This window comes from Pagrus pagrus (genome assembly GCF_965226575.1).
Source record: "Pagrus pagrus genome assembly, chromosome: 2".
Taxonomy (NCBI): domain Eukaryota; kingdom Metazoa; phylum Chordata; class Actinopteri; order Spariformes; family Sparidae; genus Pagrus; species Pagrus pagrus.
The window spans coordinates 17,929,448-17,945,523 of record NC_140186.1 but is presented as its reverse complement, the minus strand read 5'-3'; the positions used below and the strand labels follow the sequence as shown (position 1 = coordinate 17,945,523).

Here is a 16,076-nt window from a genome sequence, read left to right as displayed (position 1 = left end):
AGATTAAAACATCATAAATACAATAGATTAATGAAAAAATATGTCATATTGTTGCAGATGCTGCAATGAAGTTACAGCGGACGCACGAGTCCGAGCTATAAACAGGAATATATTTGTTCCTGAGGCGTGCAGTAACTGGAATTGCTCCATAATCATCTATGCCCTACCTTCCAGTTCTCTCTCATGCTGTATGACTCATGACCTTGTTTGCTGATTGGCTCTGTGTCTCTGGTTTCCAGGACGACCACTCCATGTTTTTCCAGTTTGGTCCATCCATCGAGCAGCAGGCCCAGGTCATGTTGAACATCATGGAGGAGTATGACTGGTACATCTTCTCCATAGTCACCTCGTACTACCCTGGCTACCAGGACTTTGTCAACAAGGTAAATAACACATACAGACACTTTGATAAAGACATACATGGATTATGCAGTATCCGGTGTTGCCAGATCTGGTGAGAGAAACAACCAGGTCTATGGAAGCTGGCCCAAAAGAAGCAACCAGGTTTTTTTTTGGTTTTTTTAAATAGCCAAATACAGCTGACTTAACCCTAAAGTGAGAAAACAAGAGGCCACTTATCAATTTATTCTTAATAGTATATGTATGAATTTATTTTGTTTTTCACAAGAAAGCATACAAAATACTGTACCTTGTAATTTTACATTTTTCATTTTAACCCTGAAGAATGAAATAAAACCAGCTGGCCAACAACAAATTAATTATAAATTGCATATAATGAACAGACAAAGTATCAGTAAACATTGTTGGAGGTAACAGTAATATATTACTTTTACTAGGTAACTAAGTGATATAAGTAATATAACCCAATACCAGGTATTTTAATGATATCCTTACACCTACTATGTTAAGTAGGTTACCGCATTATCACCCATAAAAACTGGTATATTGAAGAAGATCTGCATGATGTGCACCTATTTCACACTAAACTTACAGTATCTGCAGCGCGCCTTTGAATCGTCCCTCACCTGAGGTCGAATCTACGACAAGCTAGGCATTTCGCTTTATTAGACAAGAGAAACAGGAGACATGAGAACAAGCCCAAAGAAGCAGCTACACTTGAGAAACAAGACCGCAACCTGCAACTACCAATATTTGTGAGTGACTTCACAGAAAAATGACAAGCCCAAGGTCTCTTTTAACAGACGGACTTGGCAACCCTGTATGTTTTGTATACAGTATACTGTATATGGGCTTATAGCAGTGGGTGTGTATGCCAGTTATCTGCTACATTATCACCAAGGCAAACCTTTATACATGATATACCACTTGGTAATAAGTTGAGGTCGAAAATTGCAAAGAAGATGCATGTATTCCTTTGATGCAAACTGACTCCAGGAGCAGCAGGATACTTATTATTACTTACACAGCTAATGGCCGTAAACTTTTTCAACCATGGATTCAAATGAGAAAATCATTTTAGCTCTGGGTCCCAGGCACTTCAGGTATTATTACTGTTGTCTTTTGGGGACCCATTATTACAGGCCTGACAGATACTGTAGTTTCATTTTGATTTCTAATCTTTTGATAAGATGAGTGTCTGTTCTTTTGAATGTTTTTATTACTTATTTTGTTGTTTATTTAGCTAAGACTTTGTACAATTTGATGAAATGATCCAAGCAGAAAGCAGTTATTTCTGCGAACATGATTGTCTGGTTTTTAGCCATAATTTCAAGCTTTTGAAAATGATAAGGCTTGGCAGAGTCTGATGTAAGTGGGCAGCGAGTTCCATTTTCTGATTGCTTTAATGGAAAAGGCAGATTGGCCGAACATGTCTTTTTTGAATGCAGCCACTCAGTGAGGCTTCAGTCTCCTTATCTCCAGGGCTGAGAACAGACTCTTGAAAGGGTATGGTATGAGATCGTGAAATACTTTGAACGTCAGACAGACATCTGAAAAGAATAAGAAAGTTATTGAAATTCAGCTAATCCTATTTCTTTATATTTCTGCAATGGCCGTTTGTTTCCTTTGAACAAAGTTAGAGAAGCAATCTGGTTTATGAAAAAAAACCATATATTGATAATTTAAATGGGGGTGATGGATGAGGGTTTAGTGCCTTAACCACTCTGAGAGGCATTTCAAAATTGTCACATTAGCTTTATGGTGAATGTAAAAAGTCTAATATTAATTGCTACAGTTTACTGTCCCTTTATATCTGCAGAAAATAAAATATAACACCAAAGCCCCAATAAATTAAGCAGTGAAAACAGCTTGTTACCAGCATCATAAATCTCATTCTACTGTGTTGTGTCAAGCAGATATAAAGTATACAAAATCTAATGTTTGTTTTTTCTTTTAATACAGATGGAAATAAGTGTTGTAATGAAATGTACCTAACACAAAATACTTTGTTCTGCCTGTTACTCAGCCTGTATAATTCCCTTTGCATTGAATCACTAAAGGAGCAGCTATTACTCTCTGACCCTGAAGCATAAAAACAAAAACATTTTTAAGCTTGGCATTCACAATCCGGAAAATCACATCTTGCTGCACAGAATCTGAAAACGCTGCAGTGATGTGTTTGTGGATTGCAAGTAAAAAATAAAATAGACACTATCTCCTTGAGAATTTCCTCTGTGAGTTTAAGGAAAAGAGATTATCTAATGTTGCTCTTGTTGCGTTTGAAAAAAAAAAAAAAAAAACGGCCACCGCGTCCTCTTCCCAAGAGATGTGTAAAGACAGAACAGTTTTGCAATCTGGGATCCGGAGGAGGAGACATCTCAGTCAGTTTTGTTCCAGTATCTCTTCTTATCAACTCCACTGCATGTGTGCAGCCTACACTTTTAAAAATCACATCTCCCTTTCCCATCTAGGTTCGCAGTACCATCGAGAACAGCTTTGTGGGCTGGGAGCTACAAGAAGTCCTCCTACTGGATATGTCAGTGGATGACGGAGACGCCAAGATCCAGAACCAGCTGAAGAAACTGCAGAGTCCTGTTATTATGCTCTACTGCACAAAGGAGGAGGCATCCACGATCTTCGAGGTGGCCCATTCTGTAGGCCTCACAGGTTACGGCTTCACCTGGATTGTGCCCTCGCTGGTGGCAGGAGACGCAGACCATGTTCCCGATGTCTTCCCTACAGGTACACCCAAACACAAGGGCCCAGTTTCACAAAAGAGTTGCCTGACTTACCTCAGATTGCTGTAATTTGCGATAACATCAGTATAAAAAACTTCCTGTGGCAAGAATCTCAACACAGTACGTCTGCTAACCTGTCAGTCAGGGTCAGGATAGTTCATGGCCAAATAAAAATGTCTTTTTAGTCCCCTTTTTAGTTTCACTTCACACTTTTTGTGAGCCATGTTTTACTCTTTTGTTGTCAGTTAGTGTCACTGGTCAGCCGGTGTAAACATTGCTTTTAGTCCACAGTAAGCCTGGCTGTAGGGTGCATAATGTTTTACACTTAAAATAAGTCTAAAATAAGCTAATTTTGTGAAACTACTTGACTTGCATTAGACTAATTAAAAGAGTAAACTTTAACACCAAACGCAAAGGACCAGTCTATAATATTGTTGTAAATCCGGCCGCAGATCAGCAGGAGATGATCTCTTCATTTCAGGAATTAAATAGAGATCTCATATGCTCAGAGCATCACAGCATTGCTGCTTGAAAAAAATACAGCTAATTAATGTTTTGTAGAGAAAGCTCATTAAGTGCCACATGTCAAATTTTGAACATTAAGTCACCATTGCCAAATTAATTATGATGCTTTGTTTTTAATCAAATCGTAAACAAATCGACCTTCTCTCTCGCTCTCTCTACATACTGTACATACAGTGACTGTGGGCAGAGTCACAGCAATCACTGCCCCCGGGTTACCTTACATAAAATAAATTCCCAGAGTTTCACACAATGATGTTTACAGATTTTAATCACGGAAGAAATAGGGCGCTTATATCAGGCATGTACTCAGTGTCAGCAGGATAAAAGGTTGATCCGAGTATCTCTAATTAAATGAAACCTAAACTCCCGATTGTTGATATTTCTGGAAGCACTAGAGAATACATACATAATTCATATCAGTATATTATATCAATGATTAATATCAATATACAGTAACTTCTTAAGTGTGGTACAGTATATGTAGCATGTACAATTTTATTGAAGGACTCGACAAGATCAGTATCCCACCTTTACTGGATGTAAGTTACTGACCTCATATAATCTTTAAACAGTGAAACTGAGGGTCAGAGTTCAGACGTTAAACCAGTGGGTTCAAACTAATTTAAAGGGCAATCCACTCATTTTACACATTACAGTGTGTTTACAGGTCATGGAGTACTACTGTATACGTTAAAAAAAAAAAAAAAAAAAAGCCTTTTGTGGCTCCAGAAGAAGCTGCATGCAATCTGGTAAATTTCTTCCATTGATGTCACTCAGTAGCTAAGTTGCATTGTGGGTAGTGTAGGCACCAGGTTTTGAAAAGGAAGAAGAACAAAATAAAAAGGTGATATCTCTGGTTCTGCTGAGTGTTATAGGAGTGCAATGTTAGACCAGTGGACTGCTTTTCAAATCCTGTCTCCCACATTACCCACAATGCAACTTAGCCGCTGACTGACATCACTGGAGGCAGTTTATCAGAATACATGCAGCCTCCTCTGGATCCGCAAAAGGCTTTATACTACTTTTTCACATATGCAGTAGTACTCCCCGAGACCTGTAAACACACTTTAATGTGTAAAATGAGTGGAGTTACCCTTTAAGGGAGCTTCTCTGGTGTTGTTGTGTGAATTGTAACTGAACCACTGAATTATTATGTGGTAAAGTTTAAAAAAAACTTTGTATTGAAATGTGGGCACAAGAGACAGATGGGCTTGTTTGCATATATGCAAATGTTCTCCTGGTGTATTTGCACTGTGCTGTGCCAGTCAGTGCTCGGGTGCATACTGATTTGTGGTAACCTCAGGTAAAGGAGTTTATCATTTGTTTTGGAGTTTGTTCAGTCATATTTGATCATTTCAGTTTATCTTACAATGCCTCCCATAAATTAGATGAATGTGGACTGACAAACTTTATTTTTATACTGTGACTATCACTTCTAATAATAGTCTGAGCTCACTGGAGTCCATTGTAAAGAGGCAGGAAAGAAACCCCTTTGTCTTTTTACAGCATTTTTGCAGCAGTTTATGTAAAGCATTACCTCCTGTAGTTCAACTCGAAGGCTGCCTCAAAAATGCAGGTTTGCCTTTTTCCAATAGATTTACGGTGCAGGTTCCAAATGTGAACACATAATCCAAACCAGCCACGCAAAGTGACCTGAAAACGCTGTTGTTTATGGGTGTAAGAAATGGATGTTGACATCTGATAGCCAGCAGTTCCTCATGGTTGGAAAGCCAAGCATAACAAAATGAGCTGAGGGATAAGAAATGGTCTCATCTGACGCTCATATTCAGCTGTTGTTTTTCACGTGTTTTCAACTGTTATAACTCTCTCAACTGAGGTTTGTTTTTTTGTTTTTTTTTGAATAGCATAGTAAACAGCTCCACTCAGCTTCAAACAAATTAAAATATTGTAGGTATGATTGCACTCTTAATTTTGTCTCAGTGTTTTTGCCGCTTTTCAGCCTCCTCTAAAATGCTTTCATTTTTGTATATCTTTTCCCCCTCGGGCTATTTTTCATTGCACCCTGCCTCTGCCTGCCTATTTGTATCCTCCCTCTCTTTCTCACACTTCCCTCTCTCTTCCCCCTCCTTTTCATTTTTCTCCATATTTCTTTCTATTTCTGCTATGGAAATACATCCCTTCCTCTCACCTCTCTCTCTCTCTCTCTCTTTCCCAGGGCTTATCTCGGTGTCATATGACGAATGGGACTACAACATCGAGGCCAGGGTACGTGATGCAGTGGCTGTCATTGCCACGGCGACCTCCACCATGATACTGGACCGGGGGCCACACACTATGCCAAAGTCAAGCTGCCTTGGGACACCTGACAAAAAGAGCTCCAACACCGGCCACTCCAAGGAAATACTGAAGTGAGTCACTATAACTGGGATGTGTGAGAAAGCACAGCAGGGCGGGGACAGATGAATACAAATATGGGTAAACTTCAATTGTACATGCAAAATCACACCCCAGAACAGCATTTTCCCAATCAAAGTTTACCAACTCCAAGGTCTTTCTTTTCAAGGAGTTTCTCTTCATGTTGAAGCGTTCTTTAGTAAAAGTAATAAGTGTCTTAGCCTTAACAGAACTAAACACACAACAGAATTAATTAAAACTTTATCTGCTCTCCTGTAAACTGCGAATGTCAGTGTGCCAACTTACTACGTACAGTAGATAACTACATTAGTCAGGGGGTTACAGGTTATGTTAGACAAATAGCTGTTAAAGGATAAGTTCACTCAAAACTCAGTCATTATCTACTCACCCTCATGCTGATGTAAGGACAGGTTCGTAGTCCACAAAACATTTCTGGAGCTTCACAGCAAAACAGTGTTGCAGCAGTCACCTAAACAGCAAGTATCTGAACAAGTGTTCCCCTCAAATAGACTTCACCTGGTTTTACTGGAGCACAATGCCATCCGCAGTCTAGTACCTATTGTACAATCCTCCTGTCCACTGACAATTGCACATGCTCTGTAAAGAAAAAGAGAGAGGGATACATCTCTCTTGTAAATGCACTGATGGTGATGCGACCTCTCCTATTTAATGTAGAACAACTTACCGTATGCTGTTGTTTCATACAAGCTTGTGATAGCAGCTGGTTGTTGCGATGTCATTCAACTTCAACTTCAACTTCAGCTTTCAACTTTATTGTCCCCAAAGGGAAATTCATGTTGCAGAAAGGCAAAAAACACAGAACATATAGAGCACATCCACACAAACTCTACACAACATTGAAAAGTACCCCAGAGGGCAAACTGGGAGCTGTTCCATACAATCGAATCCATACAATTCGGAACTGCGCTGGCTTTGATAGATAAAGGCAAAACATGATGAAGGCAGATATTGCAATAGCTAATTCTAGCTAGCTTCTGCTGATAAAATCTGCTCTTGACAGTTGTCATTCCAACCAACAAAACCAATGGTTGTTAGAAAAGATAAGCTGCTTTTGTTTACTACAGTGTGAAGTCAAGGATATTTAGTTTCAAACATTACTGGGAATTTTGATGGTAAGTCTGCCAATGTTTTTATCGTACAGTACTTTTATTGCCTTTATATGATACAGAAACTGTATATAGATAGGAAAAAGGAGAATTGGAAACAGATTTGGGCCGCAACTGATGACCCAGCCTTTGTACATGGAGCACATGCTCTACCAGGTGTGCTACCAGTGTGTCCCATCATCACACACTGCTTACGTGCTGTCAAAGAGCAACAGTAAGTGCAGAGGTTGCAGTTGAGTATGAGTCAAATAAGGCTACCAATTGCCCCATAAAATGAACAGGTTTGTTGTTGAATCATAACTTCAAAAAACACATTAACACTTTAAAAATACTGTGCTTTTGATTAAATATTGTTCTGAGTTTGAGCCCATCAGGTCCAGGAAAGACAATCTTCCTTGCTGAAAAGAGCTTTGTTCACCTAGTTTTATAAGCCTTTGAAATTTGTTTGGTGCTAAAAAAAAATGAGCGGGGATTCATGCACAATGCAAAAAGACAGGCTGAACAAAAGCAGATGAAATCTTTATTTAATTCATGAGTCAGAGCCGAAGGAACCGGCTGGTAAAATAACAGGGGAAAAAAGTGTAGTTTGGTTTTCAGCTGCTGAAGCGCAGTGAAAACTATCAAAATAAATCCAGCAAATGTGCGGCCACACACATGCAACATGGACTACAATTACACAGAGAAACGCAGACACGTTCCCCAAGGAGGGACGGAATTTGTTTAATTATCCAATAAAAACACAAGATGAACTGAGACATTAGCTTGCAGACTTAAAACAACATCTCGTCTTATCTTTAGCTTAACCCACAGCCATCGTTAAAGAAAAACATCCTTCTTTCCCCTTTCCCTCTGAACCTCCTTGTTTTGCTTTTTTGGCACATTACAGAACAAGCAGGAGCATTGGTATTCAATAATTAATCCCCGTTTAACTTCATAGGGCATGCTTTTACTGTTCACATTGATCAGAGATTCCACGGCTAATTGAATGCTCGGGGACAACCAAAGTAATGAAAACAGAGCCAAAGAACAAGAGCGGGGTTATCTCTAGTACACACAGCAACACACATGCAAACATATGTGTTGTTATACATAACATTCAACTGCTCTTTGGGGCTTGATCTAATAAAATAATAGACTTAGGGATTTCATTCTTTATTCACTGTAAGTCTGCCTTACAAAACTATGCACCTGCCTTCCTTTCATCCCTCTTTTCCCCCTAATATTTAACATTGTCTCTGTTTTTGTTTGTTTTTTTCACTGTCAGTTTGAATTTGAGGAATGCAAAGAACCTAGGGAAACATTATGCAACCTCCCCTGCCACTGCTGCATTAATCTCCAGGTTGAGGTTGATGTATTACAGTAAATTTTGTTCCTGTATTCACCCGTGTTTCTGTTTTTTTATGCGTTTTTTACATCGTGGGCACTTATGCATGCCGTCTAGTTATTCTGTCACCAAGAGGACGGAGATAACAATAACACACAACACAGCCATGAATATTTCAGTCCCCAAAGGGCGCTATGAGACACAGGGTTAGCTCTCAATCATCCTACAGGCCCACATCTGGGATGCTGCTGTGTGTGTGTGAGAGAGAGAAAGAGTGTGTGTGTCTTTTCTAACCAGCCATTTCATTTGTATCCATTCGACTGAACAAAGATAGCGAATTTGGATCGGTGAATTTTGGTGGTGACCCCAGAGGCTAGGGAGCAGCCTAACACACACACACACACACACACACACACACACACACACACACACACACACACACACACACACACACACACACACACACATAATTCCACCTATTCCATCCCCTCACCCCCTGAGACAGAAGCAATAATAAGACCATATGTCTCTGCGTGGTCCTCCATAGCTAGAGGCCACAGTGGGCTGCATGCACGCTGGATAAGCATGCCATCCTGTCAGCGCTGATGGACGGAGATGGGAGGCCCCAGTGAGTCACGCTCTCAAATTTGTTTAGGGGCTGCTTGACCTTATGGGGCATACACACACTCACACACACACATTCATACATAAATACATGCATACACCGCAAGCGCAAATAAGCAAACACACACATACACGCAGAGCTCTAGAGGCCATCCATTGTTTCCTGGCAGACAGTGAGGACAGGAACGCTAGGATAATGAGAAAATGTGCTCCAAGTGGTTTTGGATGAGGCGCTAAGGGGCTTATTTGTGTGCGTGGATGTTGCAGGGGAAGGGATGATTTTTATTATTTGTTTGACTGCGTATGTGCGTTCGAATTCCCTCTCAAATCCCAGCGCTGATATAAAATGCTGCACTGGTATATATGATGTAAGAGATGATTAATATTTTGTAGTGTTGCTTTCATGTGATCTGATGAGACATTTGTCTTCATGTCTGTGGGCTGGCTGCGTGAGCTCAGTCGATGGAAAACCTTCTCTGCAGGCCATTTGACCCTGGTGCCACCTCTCATGCATGTAAGGTGAACATGTTACATCCTAGTTCACCTTTAGAGTTGGTTTTCCTGAAGCGAGATGGCTGTAATATTACATTTCTTAATGGAACCAATAAAAGCGGCTGTCTAATAAATCCTGCTGCTGTTTATTAGAAGGCTGCAGGCTCTTTAATTTCTCTTTTGGGCATCCAGAGCACAAATGATTCTTTCTTTTTTAATGGAAGTGGGTTAGAACTTTAAACATCTGTGATTCCTCCACGTCGCGTCACTTAGTAATCTTTTCCACTGAGGTCTCTCTTTGGACTGTGTGGATCATTTAGTTTTTGCTCCTAAATTTTTGCTGCTTTTCAGCCCTTTGTTCTTTCTGTTCTCGCTCTGTGTTGCTCCTACAGCAGTCCATTCTCCCTGAAAAGCACTTTCAATTAAATGAAGCTAAAATGTTGAATCAGAGAGCACTGATGGTGCTCCTCCTCTGCCTCCTCCTTCTCCTCCGCCCACCCCCCACTTTCTCTCTTTCTTACTCTTCGTCAGTCAAAACTGATGATTCCTAATTTTCTGTTTATACATCAATTATTTTTTTTATTTACTCAAAAATAGGGGAATGGGGGACTTCCAAAATATTGGAAGCAACAGAGCAAAAAACTAAAAGACTTTTTATCACAGCTACCCTGCTCGTCACATGAGTCACATTTCCTCTCGTTCAGTAGAGACAGCCTGTCTCATGCTGGATTTTTGAGATGTTTTTGCTGACCTCAAATATATCTTTGGCATTTCTGTAGTCTGTATGATAGAAAACCTTGTCACTTGAGCAGTAGCCTGCAGAGCTGTGTGCATTTTATCAAGTGTTAATGTATATTTTCATCATATGTAACCACTGAATGACAAATCTACCCTTGTGATGTTCATTGCATTTGTGTTTGCATATACTTGTTTGTCTTTTTTTGTTTTCTTTTACCTCATCAACTTTTACTTTCGGTAATTTGAGAGTATTGATTACTAGGCAAAATGTTGCATTGTTATGCAGTCAATATATTTATATACATACATATTTTCATTTTACATTCTTTGCAGTCAACCTTTCTCCAAGTTTGTTCTTACTTATGTAGTAACACAAGGCTCATACAGTCAATAATTTGGCTCTTGTTGTTTTGAAAAAGAAATTTAGCGAACAATTGTGGTTTCTTGAATTTAAGATTTTCTTCACACTGTCAGGTGTGTGAAGCCTAGATAAATAATCCCATATCAAAGGAAATAATGTCTACCACACTGACCTACAACATTTTTCCCATTGCCAGTAGATAGATCTGCCTTTTCTGTTTCTTTTTCTTGCAAAACAGGTAACAGCAGAAAGCAGCATGGAGGCCAGTGTCAATGTCACAGATGCTCCTTTTTTATATCTTTTACTTCAGTCTCTTTTTTAAATTCAACGCCAGCTGAACAATGTTCGAGCGCTGCTTGAACAGAATTGGTTGGAAAACAAATTAACTATAAACTTCCTTACTTCGAATAGCTTTATTGCATCGCGCCAGAAAAGGGGCAAACATTAGCTTGATATTCCATCACTACTGATCATAGCTGTTGCAAATAAATACCCGTGACTACTGTAGATTTATTCGACCCGGCACTGAATGACAATTGGTCCTTTCCCACTGAAGACAAAAGCCAGATGTCAGTTGGTGTTTGTAGGTTTTTGGCCCGGTGTGAAAGGAGTTTCAAATAAAAAGAGTCTCTTTGGATGCAAAAAGATTTGACTTATTATATGTGCAAAAGGTGATAAATTAGGACAAGAAAGTAAAGGTTTCAATATTGGACCATTGTGAGCACAACAGGTAATTCCAGCGCGAGCGGTGGCACATCAGGAGAAAAATTGTGAGTGGAGTTTCCCTGTTGCGTTGAAGAATACTTTGGCAAGTAAGATGAGATCATCAGAGAAATTATTCGAAAGCTCTCTAACTGTGTACCAAATTACCTCCTTTTCGCTATAATTATAACTTTGAGTAAGGACTGCTTATGTGCTGTTAAGGACACATTATTTTAAGGACCACTGGAAAACTAGTAGTAAAAGTATGTATCAGTATTCGAGGTGTGCAGACTGTAGAAGGTCAGTGTCCTCGTCTGTTCAGCCCTTGTCCACATTTGAAATGAGAGAGGGCTCTCTGATACAGTGCTCCGTCTCTCCAGACACCACAGGTTGCCTGTCTGATGTCTCCCTCTCAGTAGGAGTCCTCATGGGCCCAGATCACATGGAGCTCCTGTAGACTCACTTATTAAAGGCTGCAGCTCAAAGAGATTCTCAGCCTCACATCTCTTCTTATGTGCAGTACACATCACTCTCTGTGTATATTTATGATGTCAGAGCCGCTCCACCAGCAACAAATGAGTCGATGAATAATCAATGAATTTATTTTTGCATTCAGAATTTGTTATGTAAAAATGACCCCAACAAAGGATATTTCTAAAGTTATATTAAAGTGGAAGCCACAAATTTATGTCGAGTTCAAATAAATAATTCACAAACTGGCGTCTTATGAAAATTATTATTCATATTCTTCTTTTAAGACTCTTGTGATTGTCTCTATTGCAGTCTGAGTATAGACGCACTTGATGTCAGTCTCTATAAACTAATAACTAATTAATTTAATAATATTAAAACGTGAATATGATAATGAAATAAGTGGACAACCCATTCTGCTGTCTTAGCCACAGCCGTTTCCCGAATATCTAGAAAATAGATCTTTTTGAAAAAGTAATACAACTTTTAGGATGGTACAGCAGGAGAATTTTAATGACGTAATTATGCTCGTTCAAATGTGGTCGATTTTTCCCGAATGCTCATACATGAACGTGTTATAGTAGCTGAAGTTAATTAGGATTGAGGGGCGGTTGAACAGTTGTGAGTAGGGTGGCAGGGATATACTCTATATTGTTAGTTGTCACTATTATCATACTGTGTACATTTGCTTATCTATAGTAATAGACACGTTTTCTCCTTCAACATATGATTATGAATTTAATGTTGATTGCACAATATAATGGATATAGAATAATGTAGCCATCAGCGTTTACATTGGTTCCCTATACACCTCGCTGTTGTAGCCCTGGTTACGAGGGTTTCTCGCACTCTTTACCAGTCTTGTGCCTCCTTTTTTGGTGCAGCCATGCAACGTCTCCTTCCTTTTAATATGGATTTAGACGTCGATTGCCATGGGAACGGTAAAAGCTTTGAAGCATTTGTGTCAGCTCTTGAAAATATTATGAGTTTTAATTTGATTGTAATCACACATAGGCCCCTTCGTACAAAGCTACTGTCTAATTTGTTCTGGAGTGAACCCTACGTGTACCAGCACCATACTTAGCGCACTTACCATGCCTTACTATGATTTACCATATTCTGTAGTTGTGCTGCACTCAGACACTATTTCCATCCTACAGCACTTGCAGTGTGTATTACGCATTTCATCACTAACTGGTAACTCTTCAGAGGCAGGTCTTCTGCAGTCATCCCAGATTATGACTCATCCACCCAAACCTGATACAGTATGTGCATGTGTGTGTGTGTGCGTGCACCACAGACTTCCTCACACACATGCACAGCAGGGATATATATTTTTGCATCCCTGCATTGCAGCGACAGAGAATTTGTGACCCTGTACAGCTTCACTCGGAGATAAAAGAAAGTCATATCAAATGCCTCTGAAATACTTCTGAAGAGATTTTAGAAGGAAAAAAGAGGGATTGTGTCCGTGCCATTGATGATTCAGTGTCTCTGTAACTAAAAAATAATACCCCTCACAGCCAGTGATTAGTTGGGGAACAGTTGGTGAGCGAGGCGCACACACACGCTGCATATGGCTGTGATGAAGCCGCACAAGGTTTTTTTTCTCTCCTTCTTTCAGCAGAGTCAGAGGGGAATTCTGACATGAGAAGGGATCAAACGGCACATAAAAGCTACATCAATAGTACAGGGATACAAAATGATAAACAGAGCAGCCTCCTCTGCTGTAAAATCTCAGCATGCATCAGTCTTTGTAAAGGCACAGGTTAATGTACGGGCAGATGAGTCCTATTGATGTGTGATTCAATGCGCTGCTCTGAGGTGAGATGGAGAGATTGATCTGAGAGTGAAAGACAGCATGAGGGGAAGTGGGTAAACACTCAGGTTTAGACAAAAAAATACTCCTTTTCTCTCTTTCAACTAGCCTCTCTCGGGTGAGATTACTGTTCCCATGGCAACGCAGCTGATTGCATGAAAATTGCTGTGGTTGTGGGTGCCATGGCAACACATTACATTACATTATACTGGTGTTAAGAGCCTGAATGCTTCTTGGTGTTGCGTATATGTAGACATGACAAGATGGCGCTGTCCACAGTACGACATCACGGTACTTTCTCAGTCATTTTGTGTGTTTGAACAACTTTTTTCTCTTATACTTGCTTTTGTGTATATTTTATTATTTATTATATGAGCATCTTTTTATAATGTGTATGTTATTTTATTTTTAGAATAAGATCCACTCAAGAATTCAGAATCAGGTTTATTAAGTATGTCTTCACCAACTAGGAACTTGCATGGCTGTTTTGGTCAATAACAATAAACAGTAGAGAAATAAAAAGAAAGATAAAAAAGCAAGTACTGCATGTAAAGAAAAATAGAAATTTGAAAATATAGTATGAAAAAATATATAAAGATCTGAACAGCATGTCACATAATGCCCTTGTACACTTGTTGTCCTTAGCCTGAACTGAGGCCATTGCTGGTCACATGGGTCGCCCTGGTGTCTGGATGGCAACAAATCGGGATCTCCTGAGCCTCCTCCTCTATTCACACTGAGATTATGTTTAGCAGGCTAATCCCATGTTACATGCACATTACAGCATTTTCAGCGTGCTATCCAGCCAGTATGCAGCAATAAGCATTTCATGGAGGCTTGAGTCATATTATTGACTTTCTCAAAGCATGTAGCCTACTTAGGTCTGTATGTGTGTGTGTGTGTGTGTGTGTGTGTGTGTGTGTGTGTGTGTGAGGTGGTATCTAAATAAAGTCGAAGACGTTACAGATAGAGGCACTGAATGTTCTAGTAGGAGGTACTTGCGATAAAATCTTGGGTAAGTTTCAGGCCACATTGCTCATCTGTTGTCTGCGTTTATTGTGTTCACTTGTGAATAGTTTTTTTTTTTTTTTTTTCACACCGTTGACTTGGTTGGAGATGACGGTGGGTAAATTGTGCACTCCTTTTTTAAAAAGTCTGCACGCACATATACACACGCGGGGCCCCTCACTGGTTGCATTCAGACGAGATATTTATTTCTCCAGTGGATTGTTTCAGAGGCAGAGCGTCTCCATGGTGATGGCAGCCCACAGATAGGGACGAGGAAGAGTGAGGGAAGGAGGCGGCGGGGAGAATCAGCCACTGCTGTACACTTGTTGACACACATATATGATGATGCGTTTTCACACAGGCGGTTAATACACTCTACTCCTTCCTCTCTTCCACCATTCAGTCCTGGTTTCGTGTTGCTCTCTCACTTTCACTCTTACAGCCTCCTGGTGCTCTTTCTTTATATTTCTCAGTCTGATTAGGTGCCATATGCTTTACCAAGCTTCAAACTAGGCCGTCTTTGAGATGTCATACGTTAAATGAGAAACTGCTGGAACATCGGATCATTTAAGGCAGAGAACGGAGCGGCAGCATTACAAGCAGTCTCCCTCCTGGAAATCTGTGATTCTGCTTTTTCAGTTTCTTTTTGTCATACATAAATAAAATGTATATGAATTTACATAACACCCTTATTTCTAAAAAGTTTGGACGCTGCGTAAAAAGCAAATAAAATCAGGATGCAAAAATTAGCAAATTACAAATTGTGAGGCCACGTAGTAATATCCTGTCCTACCCCATCCTTGCTTGTGAACAACTGAGCCTTTCAAGGAAGGATCACCTGTTGAATGTTCCAAACAAGTGTTTTTTGAGCTTCGACAACACTTCCAGTCTTTTTTTGCTCCTGTCCCAATGTGTTATAAGCATATATTTACAAAAATCAATGAATATTGGCTTTGCTCTGTTTGGCTCTGTTTTCAATTGATTATGAAGGATGAGCAAATTATGTCTTATTTATGTTTTAGACAGCGTTCTAACTTTTTGGGAATTTGAGTTTTCTAACTTTATTCGAAGCGGAAACAGACAGCTTTTCAAAGCCCTCCCCTCCTAGTTTTTCACTGTGGCTCCACTGTCATAAACAAAACCATAGCAACACAGCCACCACTAGCAGTCTGGCTTCCATCCAAAACAAAAAACAACTGTAAGAATCCGGATTTGACCCTAGAAATCCATGATCTCTGTGCTGTGAAGCGGCAGAGTTAAACACCTGGTTGTATTCATAAGTAAGTAACAGGAGCATGTATCAATGAGGAAACAGACTGTCACGCAACACCAGCACTCTCCATTCAGCCTTCTTTGCTTCCTCCATCACTGTAGTCCTTTCTCTTTTGCAGTGTAGAGTTTCCACAGTTAT

General features: G+C 39.8%; 1 protein-coding gene across 10 annotated transcripts in view; it reads left to right on the top strand.

Annotated features, from left to right (window-relative positions):
- Positions 1–16,076, top strand: part of grin2bb (glutamate receptor, ionotropic, N-methyl D-aspartate 2B-b) — a 104,167-nt gene that overhangs the window by 60,653 nt on the left and 27,438 nt on the right. For all 10 annotated transcript variants that reach the window (XM_084363843.1, XM_084363842.1, XM_084363841.1 and 7 more), the window contains 3 exons: positions 240–383; positions 2,832–3,102; positions 5,800–5,992. In XM_084363843.1, coding sequence (XP_084219969.1) covers positions 240–383; positions 2,832–3,102; positions 5,800–5,992 — 608 coding nt within the window. The remainder of the gene's footprint in view (positions 1–239; positions 384–2,831; positions 3,103–5,799; positions 5,993–16,076) is intronic.